The sequence below is a fragment of the Prionailurus bengalensis genome, chromosome A1, assembly GCF_016509475.1.
Source record: "Prionailurus bengalensis isolate Pbe53 chromosome A1, Fcat_Pben_1.1_paternal_pri, whole genome shotgun sequence".
Classification (NCBI taxonomy): Eukaryota; Metazoa; Chordata; class Mammalia; order Carnivora; family Felidae; genus Prionailurus; species Prionailurus bengalensis.
Window position 1 is genome coordinate 25,904,036 of NC_057343.1, and position 16,491 is coordinate 25,920,526.

At 40.1% G+C, this 16,491-nt stretch overlaps 2 protein-coding genes across 2 annotated transcripts in view; one reads left to right on the forward strand and one right to left on the reverse strand.

Annotated features, from left to right (window-relative positions):
* GPALPP1 (GPALPP motifs containing 1) overlaps nt 1-3,857 on the reverse strand; it is a 28,103-nt gene extending 24,246 nt beyond the window's left edge. Inside the window, exons 1-2 of the mRNA XM_043579144.1 lie at nt 3,666-3,857; nt 344-476 (exon numbers count right to left, since the gene is read on the reverse strand). Of these exons, the coding sequence (XP_043435079.1) occupies nt 344-476; nt 3,666-3,753 (221 nt within the window). The 5' untranslated portion in view covers nt 3,754-3,857. The remainder of the gene's footprint in view (nt 1-343; nt 477-3,665) is intronic.
* A 54-nt stretch (nt 3,858-3,911) lies between these two features.
* The window catches only part of NUFIP1 (nuclear FMR1 interacting protein 1), a 45,918-nt gene continuing 33,338 nt past the window's right edge, over nt 3,912-16,491 (forward strand). The window contains exons 1-5 of the mRNA XM_043579135.1: nt 3,912-4,378; nt 6,402-6,484; nt 8,285-8,383; nt 9,123-9,185; nt 9,973-10,049. Coding sequence (XP_043435070.1) covers nt 3,976-4,378; nt 6,402-6,484; nt 8,285-8,383; nt 9,123-9,185; nt 9,973-10,049 — 725 coding nt within the window. The 5' untranslated portion in view covers nt 3,912-3,975. The remainder of the gene's footprint in view (nt 4,379-6,401; nt 6,485-8,284; nt 8,384-9,122; nt 9,186-9,972; nt 10,050-16,491) is intronic.

The following is a 16,491-nucleotide window of genomic DNA, read 5'->3' on the forward strand; positions in this document are numbered from 1 at the left end:
AAGGAAGGGTAGTTAGAAGGAAATCATTCATTTACTTAAGCAAAAACCGTACACTGCATAAATAATTTCTAAAAGAAATCCTATGGCTCATCTAGAATATGTATTTAGACACTTCAGCCAATACCTTAAGAAAAAATCTTTTAGATAAGAATTTAATTGAAATCCTAGATGTCTCCACAACTATCTACTACAATAAATTTCCTTCTAGAAGGTGTAGTTCCTGACGAAATGCCATATGAAACGATTTCTTCCTGTGCTGTAAAAATACAGATATGGCATTCCTGACTATCTGTTCCAGCCAAAGTATACTAGGTTTGAAGCTTGGTTTATTTAAGTGACTGACCTTGCACTTGGACCAGTGTCATCTTCTTCAGATTCTTGATTTCCTTCTTCGTACAATGAACTACTGTCCTCATCACTGTCTGATGACTCTGAGCTACTGCTTTTATAATTAGGGGGTAAAGCTGGTCCTGCAACTATAGGAAATTTCTTGTTTAAGTCACAATTGGTCATAATTGTTGCAATTATGCATAACTGTGCAATTATGCATAAAATGTTTCAATGAACCCCTTAGCCAACACTTTATACTTTATATTTTTATAAAAGTATACATTTTATATTTTCTTACACTATACATCTTCCCAGCACTCGCTGGCTATTACTTATTATGAACTTTTATCTCATTTGTTCCTGTTTTGTGCACAAAACAAATAGGGGAAGGGATTCAGATTAAAAATGGAAGGACTAGCCTTAGAAGAAGGTAGTGCACCTTTTCTATTGTAATCACAGGGAAGACAAAAAAGCTGAGCAAAGATTCAGGGAAGTTTTCAGGCATAGTGCAGAAAATAGAGTTAGCTCTTTTAAGATGGCATTTACTCTTCCAGTGAAGTAGAGGGAAAGACAGTCTGAGGAAGAAAAAGAGGCTTTTAAAAAACCATGGGTGAGATTAGGGAGAGAACTGCATGGGGAAACTGTCCGAGGACTGCTGGGCATAGCTGAGAACCCAATTAGGGAGGAGACTGTAATTTTTCATAACATTAGCCTGTGGAGCTGTGAAGTTTTTTCTAGCAGCATTTGGAAGGCTGGATGTAGGCTCATGAGAAGGTAAACATTTGGAATGATCTAGAGCTGGGTTTTTGCCAGATGAGTTTAACAGAATACTGAATGGGTAAGGCAGCTGAAAACATTGCAAGAGAATGGATGAATTGATGGACTGTGAGGTCTAAGTCAAATAGGGGCAGAAGCAATTAAAAGGAGGAGGCCAAAAAGGATAGAAGGCAGGGTCTGCAGAGCTCAATGAGGTTAAACAACAACAACAACAACAACAACAAAGTCTAACAAGAATAACTGAATGAGAATGATAAGGGGTTCTTGCTGAGAAAGAAACTTGAATTTAAGTTTTCAGAGATAGAACAGAGTCCAGTGTGTGATTAGAAATGCAGCTGAAATTCGTGGAGGTGATGGTCATTGCAGAGTCTGAAGTTGGAGTCAAAATAGCGAAGGCTCCACCTATTTTCCACAAGGCAGCATCTGGAGTACATGGACTGGTCTTGAGAAAACATCTCCATACCCCTCTCCCCGAGTTTTCTAATGACATGATCTCAGGGGACATTTCCCAGCATTCAATATTCCAAGGTATTTGAGTAAAGTTAATTTGTTCCATCTCAGACCTGTGTGCTCACTCCCTCTTCCAAACTCAGTGATCTCCTTCAGGAGGGTAGCTGAGTGTGAGGAACACAGGACAGATACCAGACTGGGTTCAAGAATCCCCCACCTGAGAGAAATTCTGGTGCATGCTACAACATGGATGAACTCCAAAGACGTTACGTTAAGTGAAAATGCCAGTCACAAGAAGATAGATACTGTATGATTCCACTTATCTGAGAGACCTAGAGTAGTTAAATTTACAGAGACAGAAAGTAGAATGGTGGCTTCCAGGAACTGGGGGAAATGGGAACGGGAACAGGGACTTACTGTTTAATGAGTACAGAATTTCAATTTTGCAAGAAGAAAAGCATTCTGGAAATGGATAGTGGTGATGGTTGCACAATGTCGATGTACTTAGTGATGAACTGTACGCTTAAAGGTGGTTAAGGTGGTAAATGTTATGTGTATTCTACCAGAATGAAAAAGAAAAAAACTAGATGCACATTTGTGGTCACATGATTTACAAAGAAAGTGACATTACAGTGCAGTATGGAAGGGAGGGTGATGGATCAATTAGAAACCTGTGAGGAAAAAAATAAATCTTCACCCCTACCTCACACCATATACAAGTATCAACTCCAGATGGACTGCAAATATAAACGTGAAAGATAAAACAGTAATGCTTGCAGGACAAAACAAAGGAGAATAACTCTGTAACCTCAGAAGAGGCAAAGACTACTTAAAGAGGGTACAAAAAGCTCTAACCATAAAAGAAGAAAAACTAAAAATCAGAATGTACTGAAATTAAAAACTTCTGTTCATCAACACATACAAATGAGAGGGAAAAGGCAAGCCACAGAATTAGAGGAGATATTTGCAACATGCATAACGGAAAAAATGACTTGTCCAGACTACATAAAGAACTCAACAACAACAAAAACAACAAAGAACTCAACAGGCCAGTAAGGAAAGACAGATCAGTGGAAAAATGAACAAAAGACTGATTTTAGCAGTATGTACTAAAGCTGAATGTAGACATATCCAGTGATCCAAAAATTTCAAAAGGAATGCAACATGTATTCACTAAAAGGTAGAGCAAACATTAAAGGAGATAGAAATGCATGAAGAGTCTATAAAGCATTTATTTGGCAAATACAAAGTGCCCACTCTGTATTAAGGCTAGAAGACCATACCATAATGGTGCAAGCAGATATGCTGACAAGTTATTCAAAAAAGTGTATTAAATATATGATGTAATTAAGTGGAAGAAAACCCTGTGGGGGAAAAAGAGGGCGTGACAATGCTTGGGAGAGTTTGGAAATGCTTCACTGAAGCCTTCGCTGACACTGAAGTTGGGCCTCGGAGGATGGGGTAGGAGTTCGTCAGGTATGTCAAAAAATGCAGAGTGGGGCCAGAAAGCTCCTAGAGAATTTAGAAACTGCGCAGTACTGAACTAGTTCAATACTGGGCTGTGTGTGTCAGGTACAATGACAGGAGGAGAGGCTAGGAAGGCAGGTCGGGGGCTAAGGAGCAAAGCATCCCCTGCAAGAGCCATGAGCACTGCTCGTCAGAAGGCAATATGGCACAGAGGTTAGGAGCACTGGCTGTGTTCTAAATTGGGCTCCACCATTTACCAGCCGTGTGATACGGGCAACAGCCTGGGCTTCAGTGTTCCCGTTTATAACATGGAAATGATCATCTTTACTTCATACGGTTTCTAGGAGGATTAAATGACAATGTGTACCGATCGTTTAGCACAGGGTCCGGCCCGTTAACCGTTAAATGGGAATACATCTTCATTACAATGATTACCATTCCCCCCTCCCCCCCCCCCCACGCTCGCCCCGTTCCAGCGCCACCTCCCCGCTACCGCTAGAGAAGCAAAGTTAGCTCCGGTCCTCCTCGCCCACTTGCCACTGCTCCACCGTTTCAGGCCTTAGATCTCAATTCCGAGAGTGGGACCGGGCCAGAAAAGGGGCGGACAGGCCTGGCGGGCAGCGTACACGCCGGCCGCTTACCAGGGCTGGGGTCTCGCTCCTCGTCCTCTGCTGTCCCGCGAGCCTTGAAGCCGGGCGGCAGCGCCGGCCCGATCAGATCCCTCGCCATCCGCGGTGGCGGACACCGGTCTAGCCTACAACCCTATCCACGCAGCGTCAAACCTACCCAAAAGGCAGCCCGGGATCCGCCGCAAACGGCAGGAAGTTTTTCCGGCGCCGACCAATGACGTGGCAGCCCGTGGTTGGCAGAGTCCTGTAATTCACGAGACCGGAAGTGACGCATAAAGCTTGCTCCATATTCGCACGCTAGGTTCTCTACCTGGCTGGAGGCATGGCTGAGCCTGCTGGTGATTTCGTGACTTCTAACGGGTGGCTTCCAGCATCCGAGCTGACCCCCACGTTGGGGCCTCTGAGAGACACTGCTTCACTGTCCGACAACTGGATGTTCTGGGCAATGCTGCCGCCGCCACCACCGCCTTCGTCGTCGCCTCCCGTACGAGGGTCAGAGCCTTCCTCAGGGGAGCAGCACCCCCAGGAAGCCCAGGCTCTCCCCGAGGCGCCTCCTCCCTTCGACGCCCAGATTCTTCCCGGGGCGCAGCCTCCCTTCGACGCCCAGTCCCCCCTTGATTCTCAGCCTCAACTCAACGGCCAGCCTTCCTGGAATTTCCAGGCTTCTACATCGTGGTACTGGAGACAGTCTCCTGGTGTTTTTCCTGGATATCAGAACACTCCGGGTAGGCTATTACTCCTTTCCTTACCGCCCCTTTACTTTTCTTCTTCCCTTCTTCCCTTTCCCACTTTTCCCTTTCTCTACTTTTGATTCTGCCCTGCACTCTTGGGGGTCTGGTCAGTTAAGGTCTCACAATTTGACCGGAATGTTTGCTCTGATTGTTCAGTCTCTTTAGCCGCTGAGGAACTGGGAATATAGCAGTGAACGAAACATAGAAAAATCCCTACTTTTATGTAGCTTAACATTTCCTGGTGGAGACAGAATTAAAAAAAAAAAAAGCAGTGTGTATTAGAAGACAGTGAGTGCTACCTAGAGAGAGAAAGCAAAGAAGGTGATAGGTAGTTCTGGTGTAATTGTCAGTGTCAGTCATAATGAAGGTGACATTTGAGCAGAGACTTCAAGGAGGTGAGTGATCAGAGCTATGGGGACCGCTGGGGGAATAGGATGCAGGCAGAATGAACTCCAAGTGCAAAGAGCTTGAGGCAGGTGCTATAGATCAGAATGGAAGCCGCTGTGGCTAGAGGGGAGCAATTCGGGGGTCGAATTGTAGAAGACTGGGGAAGAGGACAGACCTGCTAGGGCCTTGTAGACGATGGGATTTTGACTTTCTACTCTTGTGATAAGGATAGTGCGGGGGAGTGGCATAATTTATGTTTTAGAAGGATTAATGTGGCTACTCATGGGAATTGACTTAAAAGGAGATGAGTTAGGAAGCTATTGCAGTTATCCAAGTGAGAGATACTGGGGACTTGGGACCAGGGCGGAGCTCTGGAGGTGATGAGAAGTGTTGGATTCTGGATCTGTTTTGAAGGTAGGTTTGGGCCAACACGATTTGCAGGCTGTGAGGTAAACTCAAGACAAGAATAACTTAGTTTTTTGCCAGTCAAGCAGAAAGATGTGGATTGAACAGATTTGGAAGAAAGACCAGGAGTTCAGTTTGGAATACGTGTCAAGAAGATATATCAAATAAGCTGTTAGTTTGTGCTTTCAGGGGAGATTTGTGGCTAGAGCTGTGAATTTGGGTGTCATCTGCATGCAGATCATATTTAAAGCCATGAGATTGTTTACTTAAAACCTTCTCCAACTCTGCCTAAGATTATTTTATATTAACTTGATGCCAAATCAGCCTTTACTGTGTGCCAAATGCTGGGGATATGAATGCGCCTGAGACGGTCCTGAGACAGGTGAGATGGGTTCATAAATAATAACCACAACACAGCATGACTGGTGCTGGAGGCATATGAAAGGTGATTTCAGAGTGTGGAGGAAGTTGGGGAAAGTTTTTGGAAGAAGTGTCTTGGGAGATGTTTAGGATTTTGGAAGAGATACTTTTGTAAGTCGGGGCGGAGAGGTGTGAGTACAAGGTGAGTTCTAAAGATTGCACTTTCTGTTGCGACTGAAGCCGAGTAAGTGGAGGGTATGGGAGAAGAGTAGCATGAGAAAAGATACCGGCGTCTCATTGAAGGATTCTGGGAAGTCATTCGTAGATTTTCCAGCAAGCTTGTGACCATTGGAGGATTATTTTTTGGTGGTGTCAGTGCATAGTGTCTATTGGAAGAGAGGGCTTAGGAACTGGAACACAGTCTGGGAGGCTGTCAAAGTAATCTAGGTGAAGGATCGGGGTTTCAGAGCTGGATCACAGCCATAAGAAAGGAAAGAATTTGAGAGAAAATGTATTTCACAAGGTTGTTTTCCTGGTATAAAATTGATGGTGAAAAGCTGTATTGGGATAGTATTGTTTACATTTCTAATGTTTGAAATAACAAGAAATGTCATCAAGGTTAGAGTAGCCATTCCTTTCTTTGATGCCTTTGAAGCATTGTATGGACATCTAATCTTACCAATTATGTGTTCATTTGAAAAATATTTATTTGGTAGACTAGTCTTAATCTTCGTTAGTTTGCTTGAACTACTTTTCTTCCTAGAAGAGGTAGTTTCTACCCAAGTATTTGTGACATGATAGAGCAAATACAAATTTAAAAAATTGTATAGTTGCAAATATTTATGGATTTCTTTTTGTTTCTTAGTTAAGCGTTCTTATTTTCCACGAAAATATGATGCAAAGTTCACTGACGTCAACTTCCCTCCCAGTAGAAAACAGAAGAAAAAGGTATTTTTGAAGATATTCTTGAATGGGACACTTCGGTCCCTATGTCACTGTTTCATGCCTTGCGTTTCTAACGTAACTGTTTCACTGTTTGCATCCATTATTGACACAGTGGGGCCTTGCTATAATAGGATCTTTAAAGATCTTAGCCTTAAGTAAAAACTTTAAGCAAAATCTTTTTGAGAAGTAAATGGAGAAATTGTAGAAAGAGAAAACATTGAACTCATTTCAATATATTTTCAAAAATAAATATAACAGAATTGTGATTATGAGTAAATATAAATGTTATTAAACCTTGGTGAACTAAATATTTATATATTAGCAAATTGGAAGGGGAAGGATGGAATTTAGGGAGAAGAACAGAAGTCCAAACTTTCTCTTATAAAATTGAAAGTATGGAGTTAAGAACAAATTATAATGACATAAACTCTTTATTTTTCATTATCTTTTTCTTTTTGACACAGGGATCTTTTAGGAAAAAATACTTCTGTGATTGAAAAAAGAGCAGTTTCTTCTTCTTGTGTCAGAATCAATTAAAATTAAATTTAATGTTAATTTAAAATAGTTTATATTTAATTTTTCCTCTGTGCCTGAAGTCATGTCTGAAATTATTCAGGCAAGATTTTTTTGTGTTATTATTGTTACCTTATTTATTTGTTTATTTTAATTCATTGTACTGCTTCAGTTCTTTTCAGTAGTAGATATTTATCATTTTTAGGAACAAAGTTATTGTTTTTTAAAAATCAAGATCAACTCTTTGTTGTGCTTCAGGGACCAAATCTTAAAATAGGCTGCTTTCTGAGGAAATTTATAAATCTGGTCTGTTTTAAAGATGTGCATTAATTAGTGTCAGGGCATCTGACTGGCTCAGTTGGTAGAGCATGTGACTCTTGATTTTGGGGTTGTAAATTTGAACCCCGTGTTGGGTGTGGTGATTACTTAAAAATAAAATCTGGAAAACAAATAATGTCATTAGTTTAGAATGAGTCAAATAAAGTCTACAGCATGAAATTAGTATTCCTCATTTTGACATGAAAACTGTATAGCTAATATTAACAAAGTATTGTACAAGTATATTAACATAATCCCAGTGTTAAACAATAGAAGGCCATTTCCTAGTCTCATTGTAAATAATTTTTTTGTTTTAAATTTAAGAATAAAAATAGCAAATTGGGAATAAGTAACTGGCCTTTACTAAATGATTCTTTTTTGGGGTTAAAAAAAATCTGATACAGTTGTTTTTCCTAAAAGTTGAAATGCTGTTTTGTTTTCAATTTTTAAATTTTTAACATTTATTCATCCTTGAGAGACAGAGAGCTAGAGTGTGAGTGGGGGAGGGGCAGAGAGGGAGGGAGACAAAGAATCTGAAGCAGGCTCTAGGGTCTGAGTTGTCAGCACAGAATCCGATGCAGGGCTCGAACCCATGAACCTCAAAATCGTGACCTGAGCTGAAGTCAGACGTTTAACCAACTGAGCCACCCAGGTGCCCCAAAATGCTGTTTTACCATGAGTATTGATTAGACCATTTTGACATATGCTGTGCCCTTAATTAGATTACCAATTTGATCTACTCGCAGTTTATATTCTACTCAGATTTAACAATTTTTTTATAATGCTTGTTTTTCCTAATATATTTCCTATAGAAAACAAAACAGAATTATCCTTTCATTGGAAACGTATTCAGAAGTTTTCCCCACATACAGGGATTATGTGAGAAAGTACATACTACTGAGAGGATAGTTATATTTTCATCATTGAGTAAACATTTTTTATCAAAAATCTAATGCTTGTTTTTGTTTGCAGAAAAGAAAGGAACCAGTTTTTCACTGTTTTTGTGATACCTGTGATCGTGGTTTTAAAAATCAAGAGAAGTATGATAAACACATGTCTGAACATACAAAAGTAGGTTTTTCTTGGTTGCCCTGAAGTGTCTTTAACACAATGAGTCTATTTGGTAGAAATTCTGAGCCTTTTTTCCTTAAAAGTTTATAGTTTTCATAGAAATGTCATTTGATGTCTCGACACATTGAGATAGGGACCCTGGGATTTGCAGTTGGAGGGTGGGGAGCCTACCGCTTCAGGAAGAGGCAAGATGGCAGTAAAGAAAGGAGGTCTGACAACTGTGAGTGCTCACCTCCTCTGCTTGGTAAGAGTGCTGGGCCTCACCCCAGTTGCTCTTTGTACCTTTGTGTGTTTTTTCCCCTTTAAGGCTGCCCTTGACCATTTACTCACACTGTGTAATTTGCCATGGCCCATCAGTCTCTAAGGTTGGTCTGGACCTTATTAAGTACTTTAAAAAAAATGCTCTTAATTTGGAAAGGTTCTTTTTCAGTTAATAGGAATGCCTCTTCAACTTTAGGAGTTAAGAAAATTTTATAACATTGCCGATGTCATGTATATACTAACTAGAGAAGTAAATGATATGTGTTACTGTACTATATGCTTTGAGAATGTCATTCCTTTTCAAATACAACCTGGTTTGGAGTGCTCTTTATTTTGCTATTGACATCGTTTGGGATGCTTTCTATCCCACATAGATGGGATAACTATGTAGGTCAGTGAGATTATGTTTGAATATGCAGTAGTAGGGTAAAATTAACATAGAAAACATTGAATAGTCTTTTTCTTTAAACTCTTGCAGTGTCCTGAGGTAGATTGTTCTTTCAGTGCACATGAGAAGATTGTCCAGTTCCATTGGAGAAATGTAAGTTCTTGTGTGAATGTTTGTTTTGTTTTTTTAATTCACGTTCTTTTTAATTCATTGATTTGTTATCTTCAGAGCTCTTCATTTACATAGCCTAGTAATAAGTAACATGGAGTACTTTGTATTATTCAGTTTTATCTTCACAGACCACTATGTGAAATAGATAAATATTGGCCAGAATTAACATTTAAAAAAAAAAAAGATTTACCGAGCGCTTTAGAACTGATTCCTGCACTTGAGTTTCTTGACCACAAATTCTTTGCTTGCTTTATTACGCCATGCTGCTTCAAATTGTTCTGTGTATTCATTATTTCTTTAGCTACCTCACTCAATTTTGGGTGATGGGTCATTCATTTGGGTACATGACGTTAGTTGAGATATGGGTGACATACCTACTTTGTAACCAAAAGTGCATTACTCCTTTTTTCCTTATCAGTTGCACTAATCTGAACACATGAGAAATTATCCCTTTTTCTTTAAAGAGAAAGTCACGATATGGATGGATAAAACTTGCTAACTTAGTTTTAAATTTGTCTCTGCTAGTAAATTTAATGTTGAATACAGAGTCTCCATTATCCCCCATAATTGAAATTTAGTCAGAAACATACGATATGAGGAGGCCTGGCTGGCTCAGTCAGTAGAGTGTGCGACTCTTGATCTCAGAGTTGTGAGTTCAAGCCCCACGTGGGCGTGGAGCCTGCTTAAAGATAAAAAAAGATTAAAAAAAACCCCAAACCCAAACATGTACAATATGCTTCCTGATGTTCATCAGGCTTTTTCTCCCTAGATGCATGCTCCTGGTATGAAGAAGATCAAGTTAGACACTCCAGAGGAGATTGCAAGATGGAGGGAAGAAAGAAGGAAGTGAGTCAAGAGTTCAGAACTAGTGACATAATTTTTTCTTCTGTGTCAAGGCTGAGTACTTCCAAATAATGGCCATTCTGGCTCTAATGAGTAATTTGAAAAAGGAAATTTGGTGTTTTTTAACATTGCAAATATTCATCTGAAAACGACTAGTACTGACTAATTTTGCTGTTCTTCCGAGTTGGTATACAGTGACTTTGAGATTGTTACTTGATGTTTCAAATATAAGCATTACAGTTTTATTAGGGTATTTTTGATTCATTGAATTCCCTTATGATGTTGGTGCTAGGGGATAGGACAGTAAGCTATATTGTATGAGGCTATTATTGAATAAGTTTTTAGAAAACCTAATAGGAGTTCTTTGTAAATGACTGGTTACATAATGGGACTGTAGTCTACTCTTTGAGGGGAGCTACTACATGCCCCCTGTGTCAGAAGTTCAATGTCGAGGCAGTAATGAGTGGGTACTCTTACTAAAAAAATATATAACGCTTTGCTGTGTTTTTCCTTTGATTTTTTTTTTTCCCCCAGCAAAAATTTGTTGACTGACTGCAGCATGCTAGGTAGAGGGAGTACAACAATGATACACGGGTTTATCCTTAATTATAAAAGGCCAGGAATTCTTTCCTTTAAGTAATGTCTAAGAAATTTGGCCATGTGACTTAGGGCTTTATGCTTATTAAGGAAGAACATTTACTAGATGTCTAGCTAGGATATTCTATGAAAAACCCCAGTGGGACACTGTTTTATTGTCTTCTCAGAAAGGACTATAATATCATCCTGAAGCTGAAGCTAAGGCAGAACTCTTAGAATGGTCAGACGCATTTTGAAGTCAAACAGTGTTTTTCTGGCATTAAAAAATGAAGAGAGCCTGAGATGAAAAAGGGGATAGTTCTCTTCTAAGGTCAAGAAAGATACTTGAAACTTTTGACTGGCGGGTCAAATTTTTACTTTGTTCAGCTTAATTTAAGATTTTAGTTTATTTTTAAATTCAACATTTCTATGTGTAATGAATTATTTGAGACGGTGTACTTTATGAAAAAAAGAATGTTAGTCAAATTATAGGTATTTGTTATCTTCACTACCATCATCCTTAAAGCTGCCTTGAGTATGGTGTGAGGTTGAGTAAATGTCCCAGTGAAACACACCCCAGAGTTACCTTACGCTTTATATAGCACTCACTGTCCGCTTTTAAACTTCTTTAAATACATGTTTTTTGTTTTTTTTTTATTTGAGCATAGTTCACATACAATGTTATATTAGTTTCAGGTGTACAGCATAGTGATTAAACAGGTTTATATGTTTTGCTCACCAGAGTGTAGCTGCCACCTGTCGCCATGCAATGCCGTTACAGTGCCATTGGCTGTATTCCTGTGCTGTACCTTTTAGCCCTGTGACTTAGTCATTGCATACTTGGAAGCCTGCATCTCCCACTCCCCTTCACTCATTTTACCCATCCCTCCACCCACCTCCCCCCTGGCAACCATCAGTTTGTTATCTGTATGTGTATAGGGAACTTTTTGTTTATTATTTAATTTGCTTAATTTTTCAGATTCCACATATAAGTGAGATCATATGGTATTTGTCTTTCTCTTTCTGACTTACTTCACTTACCATAATCCCCTTCAGGTCTTAAGTTTTTAGTTTAAATCCACTTACCTGTAGTATTGTGCCAGACGTTATACTATTAGGTGAAAAAGTTAGTTACTGCCCGTTAAAGCTTCGGAGGTAATTCTGAGGGAAGCCCGCTAAGCATAAAGATTTGGGGCCAACTGAGAGCAAATAGAATTTAGTAGATGTGTGTAGTTGTGTCGGTTATTAATATAGTGTGCAGAGATGGAGAGGGTGAAGGGATAATCAGAAGAATTGAATCTTTAAGCAAGTAGAGTGTAGCCATGGATTAATACATGCCTTGGGTACGGTGTGAGGTTGTGACTAAATGTTCCAATGAAATACACCCTGGAGTTATCTTATGCTCTATACAGCGCTCACTGTCTCACTTTTAAACTTCAGCATGGACTTGGTGGATTTAATAGAATTTCAGTTTCATCTTTGGCTTACAAACGAAGGAGTTTAGGCCTCTCGGAGAGAGTATACTAGAATGCCTTTTTCTCTTTATCTCCTTAGCAGAATCTTACTATCTTGAAAGACTGTCTTAAATGTCACTTGGTTTGTCACTCTTTCTCAGTCTTCATTTCCCTTATCTCGGTGCTGCCAGAGTGCTAGTCTGTAACAAGTTAAGGAACTTGTACCAGAATGTGAATTTATTCATTACTTTTATTATTCAGAAAATCTTGCTAGGGAAAAGATGGCAGCTGATCTAAACATTTTGCTGAGCGACAGAGTTGACGTATACTCTGGCATCAGCGTGTGGACTGGCTGCCAGTCCATGGCCTGCCCTAACGTAAAGCACTATTTGCTACCTCGTTTGTGAATACGTAGCTTATTAATACGACCACAGTAGCGCATGTTGCCTTCTATTATAGTTGGCCCTAGTCTTGGACATCTTTGATTCTGCTGCACTTCGCACTGTGCCTGGAGCTTAGTATGTGGAGGATAAATGCTTGTTGATCGAATTTCTTTTCGTTGTTGTTGTTGTTGATTGAATTCCTGTTAAGTGGTGCAGAGTAGGAAGACCCCGTCTTGGCATGAGGGAGCCAGTTGCATTGTCAAAGTAGTCAGGACCATGATGTAGTTTGACTTGGTGAAGAATTTTGAAGCATTTTATCAAGTATATGGTTTTTTTGTTGTTTTGTTTTGTTTCTTCGTTTTAGTCACCTGGTTTAATGTTTTTCTGATTATTTTACACAGAGGAATAGTAAAACAAGAGGAGTTAACTCCGCTTTCTGTCTGATATTTAGTTTTTCAGGAGCTGATGCTATCAGTGTTGAAGATTGTATCCTGCTAGATGGGGTGGAAATGGCCTGACTGCTAAAACACTAACATAGTCCCCTTACTACTTAGCCCTGACTTTGATCATTTGCAAGTTAGTGTAGCTCAGTGGTGCCATCCCCTTTCATAAATGTTTAATTCTTTTGAGGAGAGTAGCAATGGCTGCTAGTCAGAAAAGATTATAAAGCAACTAAGAAGTTAACTAAGTAAACTTAGTTGTTGAATCTCTCAAGTTTTGAGTTCACTTAAGTCAGTAGGAAAAGTCTGATGAGTTTCTGATTTGTCAGCTTTGGTTCTGTTATCTGTAGTCAGTGTATAAACGGAGTCATTATATGAACTTTGGGAATATTAGACCACTATTATATTAATGGTCACCACCTCCGTTGACTCTCTGCTACAAGTCTAGCTATTTTACTCTCTCACAATCCTTCCTTCCTTCTCAGCCTGTAAGAGAAGGACCTCAATCTAGTCTGGAGGAATGCAGTGTTCCTTGACAAAGGGAAGTTGAGCTAAACTCAGATCTAACTAGGAAAAGATGAGGGGAGGCAGAGAGTAGTGTCCAGATGGACTGGCATGTTCAAGGGACTTGAGTATAGGTAAGAGATGATAGAAGCTCTTGAAAGATGGCAGTGTTACAGACAGAGAGAACTAGGTGGGTACAAAACATTTGGGAGATAAATGGGCACTATTTGGTGATAGAATGTGAGGTAGAGGAGGAAACAGGTTTTGAGGAGACTTCCAAGTTCCTGACAGGAACTTGGTGAATCTGAGAGGCGAATCCTGGAAGAGGGTGTGAAGATACTGATTTTGGACATTGTTCAGTATGAGGAGATTCTGAGATACTTACTTCAAGATGTTGCGTAGATATTGGGACTTGGACTGGACTGGGCTGGAGATAGATATTTTTAAATCATGAAATTACAAATGTAAAGACATTCTCCCCAGAGAGGACAGAGAGGACAGAGTGAAAGGAGAAGGCAGCCTAACAGGATAAAAACTAACAAGACTGCTGAGTTGAGAGCCAGAGAGGTAGAAGAGAGCTAAGAACATGACATGTCACAGAAGCCAGTGGACAGGAGAATTTTAAGAAGGAAGATGTGGTTAGTAGTAGCAGTGTAGTTTGCTGTGGAAAGGTCAGATAAAGCAAGAACAAAAAGTGAGTATTTGATTTTGTGACATGTAGGGCCTCCTTGATGTGGACACAGGTGATTGATTGCTCCTTCGCTCTCCTTTTGAGTTTCCTGCCATCTGTCTACACAGGTCTCTGCAGTTCTGACACCCTCCCCAGTGATTCCTAACAAGATGGTTGCAGCTGCCTTTGCCACCTGCCCTTGACATATTTGATGCTCCAACAGAAGTGTGTGTACTTTGAATTCCCCTGACTTTTTGAGACTCAGATTGTAATAGTTCATTCAGTACCTTTTCATATTCGGATTTCCAATGTCCTTCACCTCTGTGCGTGCAATTTTAGCCTCTTTTGTGGTCATTCTCTGGACTTTTTGTGCTGAAAATCTTAAAGTTGGGCATACTCCTCTTTTCTAATTTTTTTAAAGTGTTTTTTTTTTTTTTTTTTTTTTTTTTTTTTTTTTAAGTAATCTCTACACCCAATGTAGGGCTTGAACTCACAACCCCAAAATCAGGAGTCCCATGCTCTACTGACTGAGCCAGCCAGGCTCCCCTGGGCATACTCCTCTTTGATCATAACCTCCATTCTGTTCAGCTCTGTTACCTCTGCCTGGTCTGGGACTAGTTGAGACCTCCCATCCCTTACCCCTTTTACTTTCTTCTTCCATCATCCTCTCTGTCTTCCCTTCGCTTCAGCTCCTCTGGTTAATATCTCAGCTCCTTATTCCTTCATCCTTCGTTGTAGCCACCTGGCAAAAATGTCAGCTCTGGCTCAGGTGCTGAGCGCTGTTCAAGCAAATCACATCGTTGAAGTGTTCTCTGCAAGGAACCGACTTAACTGATGAGAAGGCTGGGTCATTTTCTTAGTATTTGTTCCTTGTGCAAAATTAGATGTTCAATAGGCATACATTTCTTGGTTATATAGGTGACTATGTAGAATAAAATTTCAATAAATTTGTCAAACTGATTTTATTTAGTTTAGCCAACAAAGATGCCAGTAAAAACAGCTCCTTAAAAGTGGCAGTCAGGATTCTGTAATGTGGGCTTAACATGCATTTTCTGATTATTTCCACATTTCTTGCTCCTAGGAGCTCTTTGTCCCGGCAAGACCTGTTACTAAGCGTCTCCCAAACAGGTTTTCTGGCCTTTCAGCTTCAGTTTTGCTCATGCGGTTACTTCTAGAAAAATCTTACCTACTCTATCTTTGAGTTTTGCCCTTAGACCAGATAAATCCTGCCTCTTGAGGGCTTCCCCCCCCCCCGCCCCCATCTGGCTAGAGGACTATCTTGTCCTTCTTTTCTGTCTGCCACTTTATTTTTTTTTTATTTTTTTTTTTTCTGAAATTTATTGACAAATTGGTTTCCATACAACACCCAGTGCTCATCCCAAAAGGTGCCCTCCTCAATACCCATCACCCACCCTCTCCTCCCTCCCACCCCCCATCAACCCTCAGTTTGTTCTCAGTTTTTAACAGTCTCTTATGCTTTGGCTCTCTCCCATTCTAACCTCTTTTTTTTTTTTTTCCTTCCCCTCCCCCATGGGTTCCTGTTAAGTTTCTCAGGATCCACATAAGAGTGAGACCATATGGTATCTGTCTTTCTCTGTATGGCTTATTTCACTTAGCATCACACTCTCCAGTTCCATCCACGTTGCTACAAAAGGCCATATTTCATTTTTTCTCATTGCCATGTAATATTCCATTGTGTATATAAACCACAATTTCTTTATCCATTCATCAGTTGATGGACATTTAGGCTCTTTCCATAATTTGGCTATTGTTGAGAGTGCTGCTATGAACATTGGGGTACAAGTGGCCCTATGCATCAGTGCTCCTGTATCCCTTGGATAAATTCCTAGCAGTGCTATTGCTGGGTCATAGGGTAGGTCTATTTTTAATTTTCTGAGGAACCTCCACACTGCTTTCCAGAGCGGCTGCACCAATTTGCATTCCCACCAACAGTGCAAGAGGGTTCCCGTTTCTCCACATCCTCTCCAGCATCTATAGTCTCCTGATTTGTTCATTTTGGCCACTCTGACTGGCGTGAGGTGATACCTGAGTGTGGTTTTGATTTGTATTTCTCTGATAAGGAGCGACGCTGAACATCTTTTCATGTGTCTGTTGGCCATCCGGATGTCTTCTTTAGAGAAGTGTCTATTCATGTTTTCTGCCCATTTCTTCACTGGGTTATTTGTTTTTCGGGTGTGGAGTTTGGTGAGCTCTTTATAGATTTTGGATACTAGCCCTTTGTCCGATATGTCATTTGCAAATATCTTTTCCCATTCCGTTGGTTGCCTTTTAGTTTTGTTGGTTGTTTCCTTTGCTGTGCAGAAGCTTTTTATCTTCATAAGGTCCCAGTAATTCACTTTTGCTTTTAATTCCCTTGCCTTTGGGGATGTGTCGAGTAAGAGATTGCTACGGCTGAGG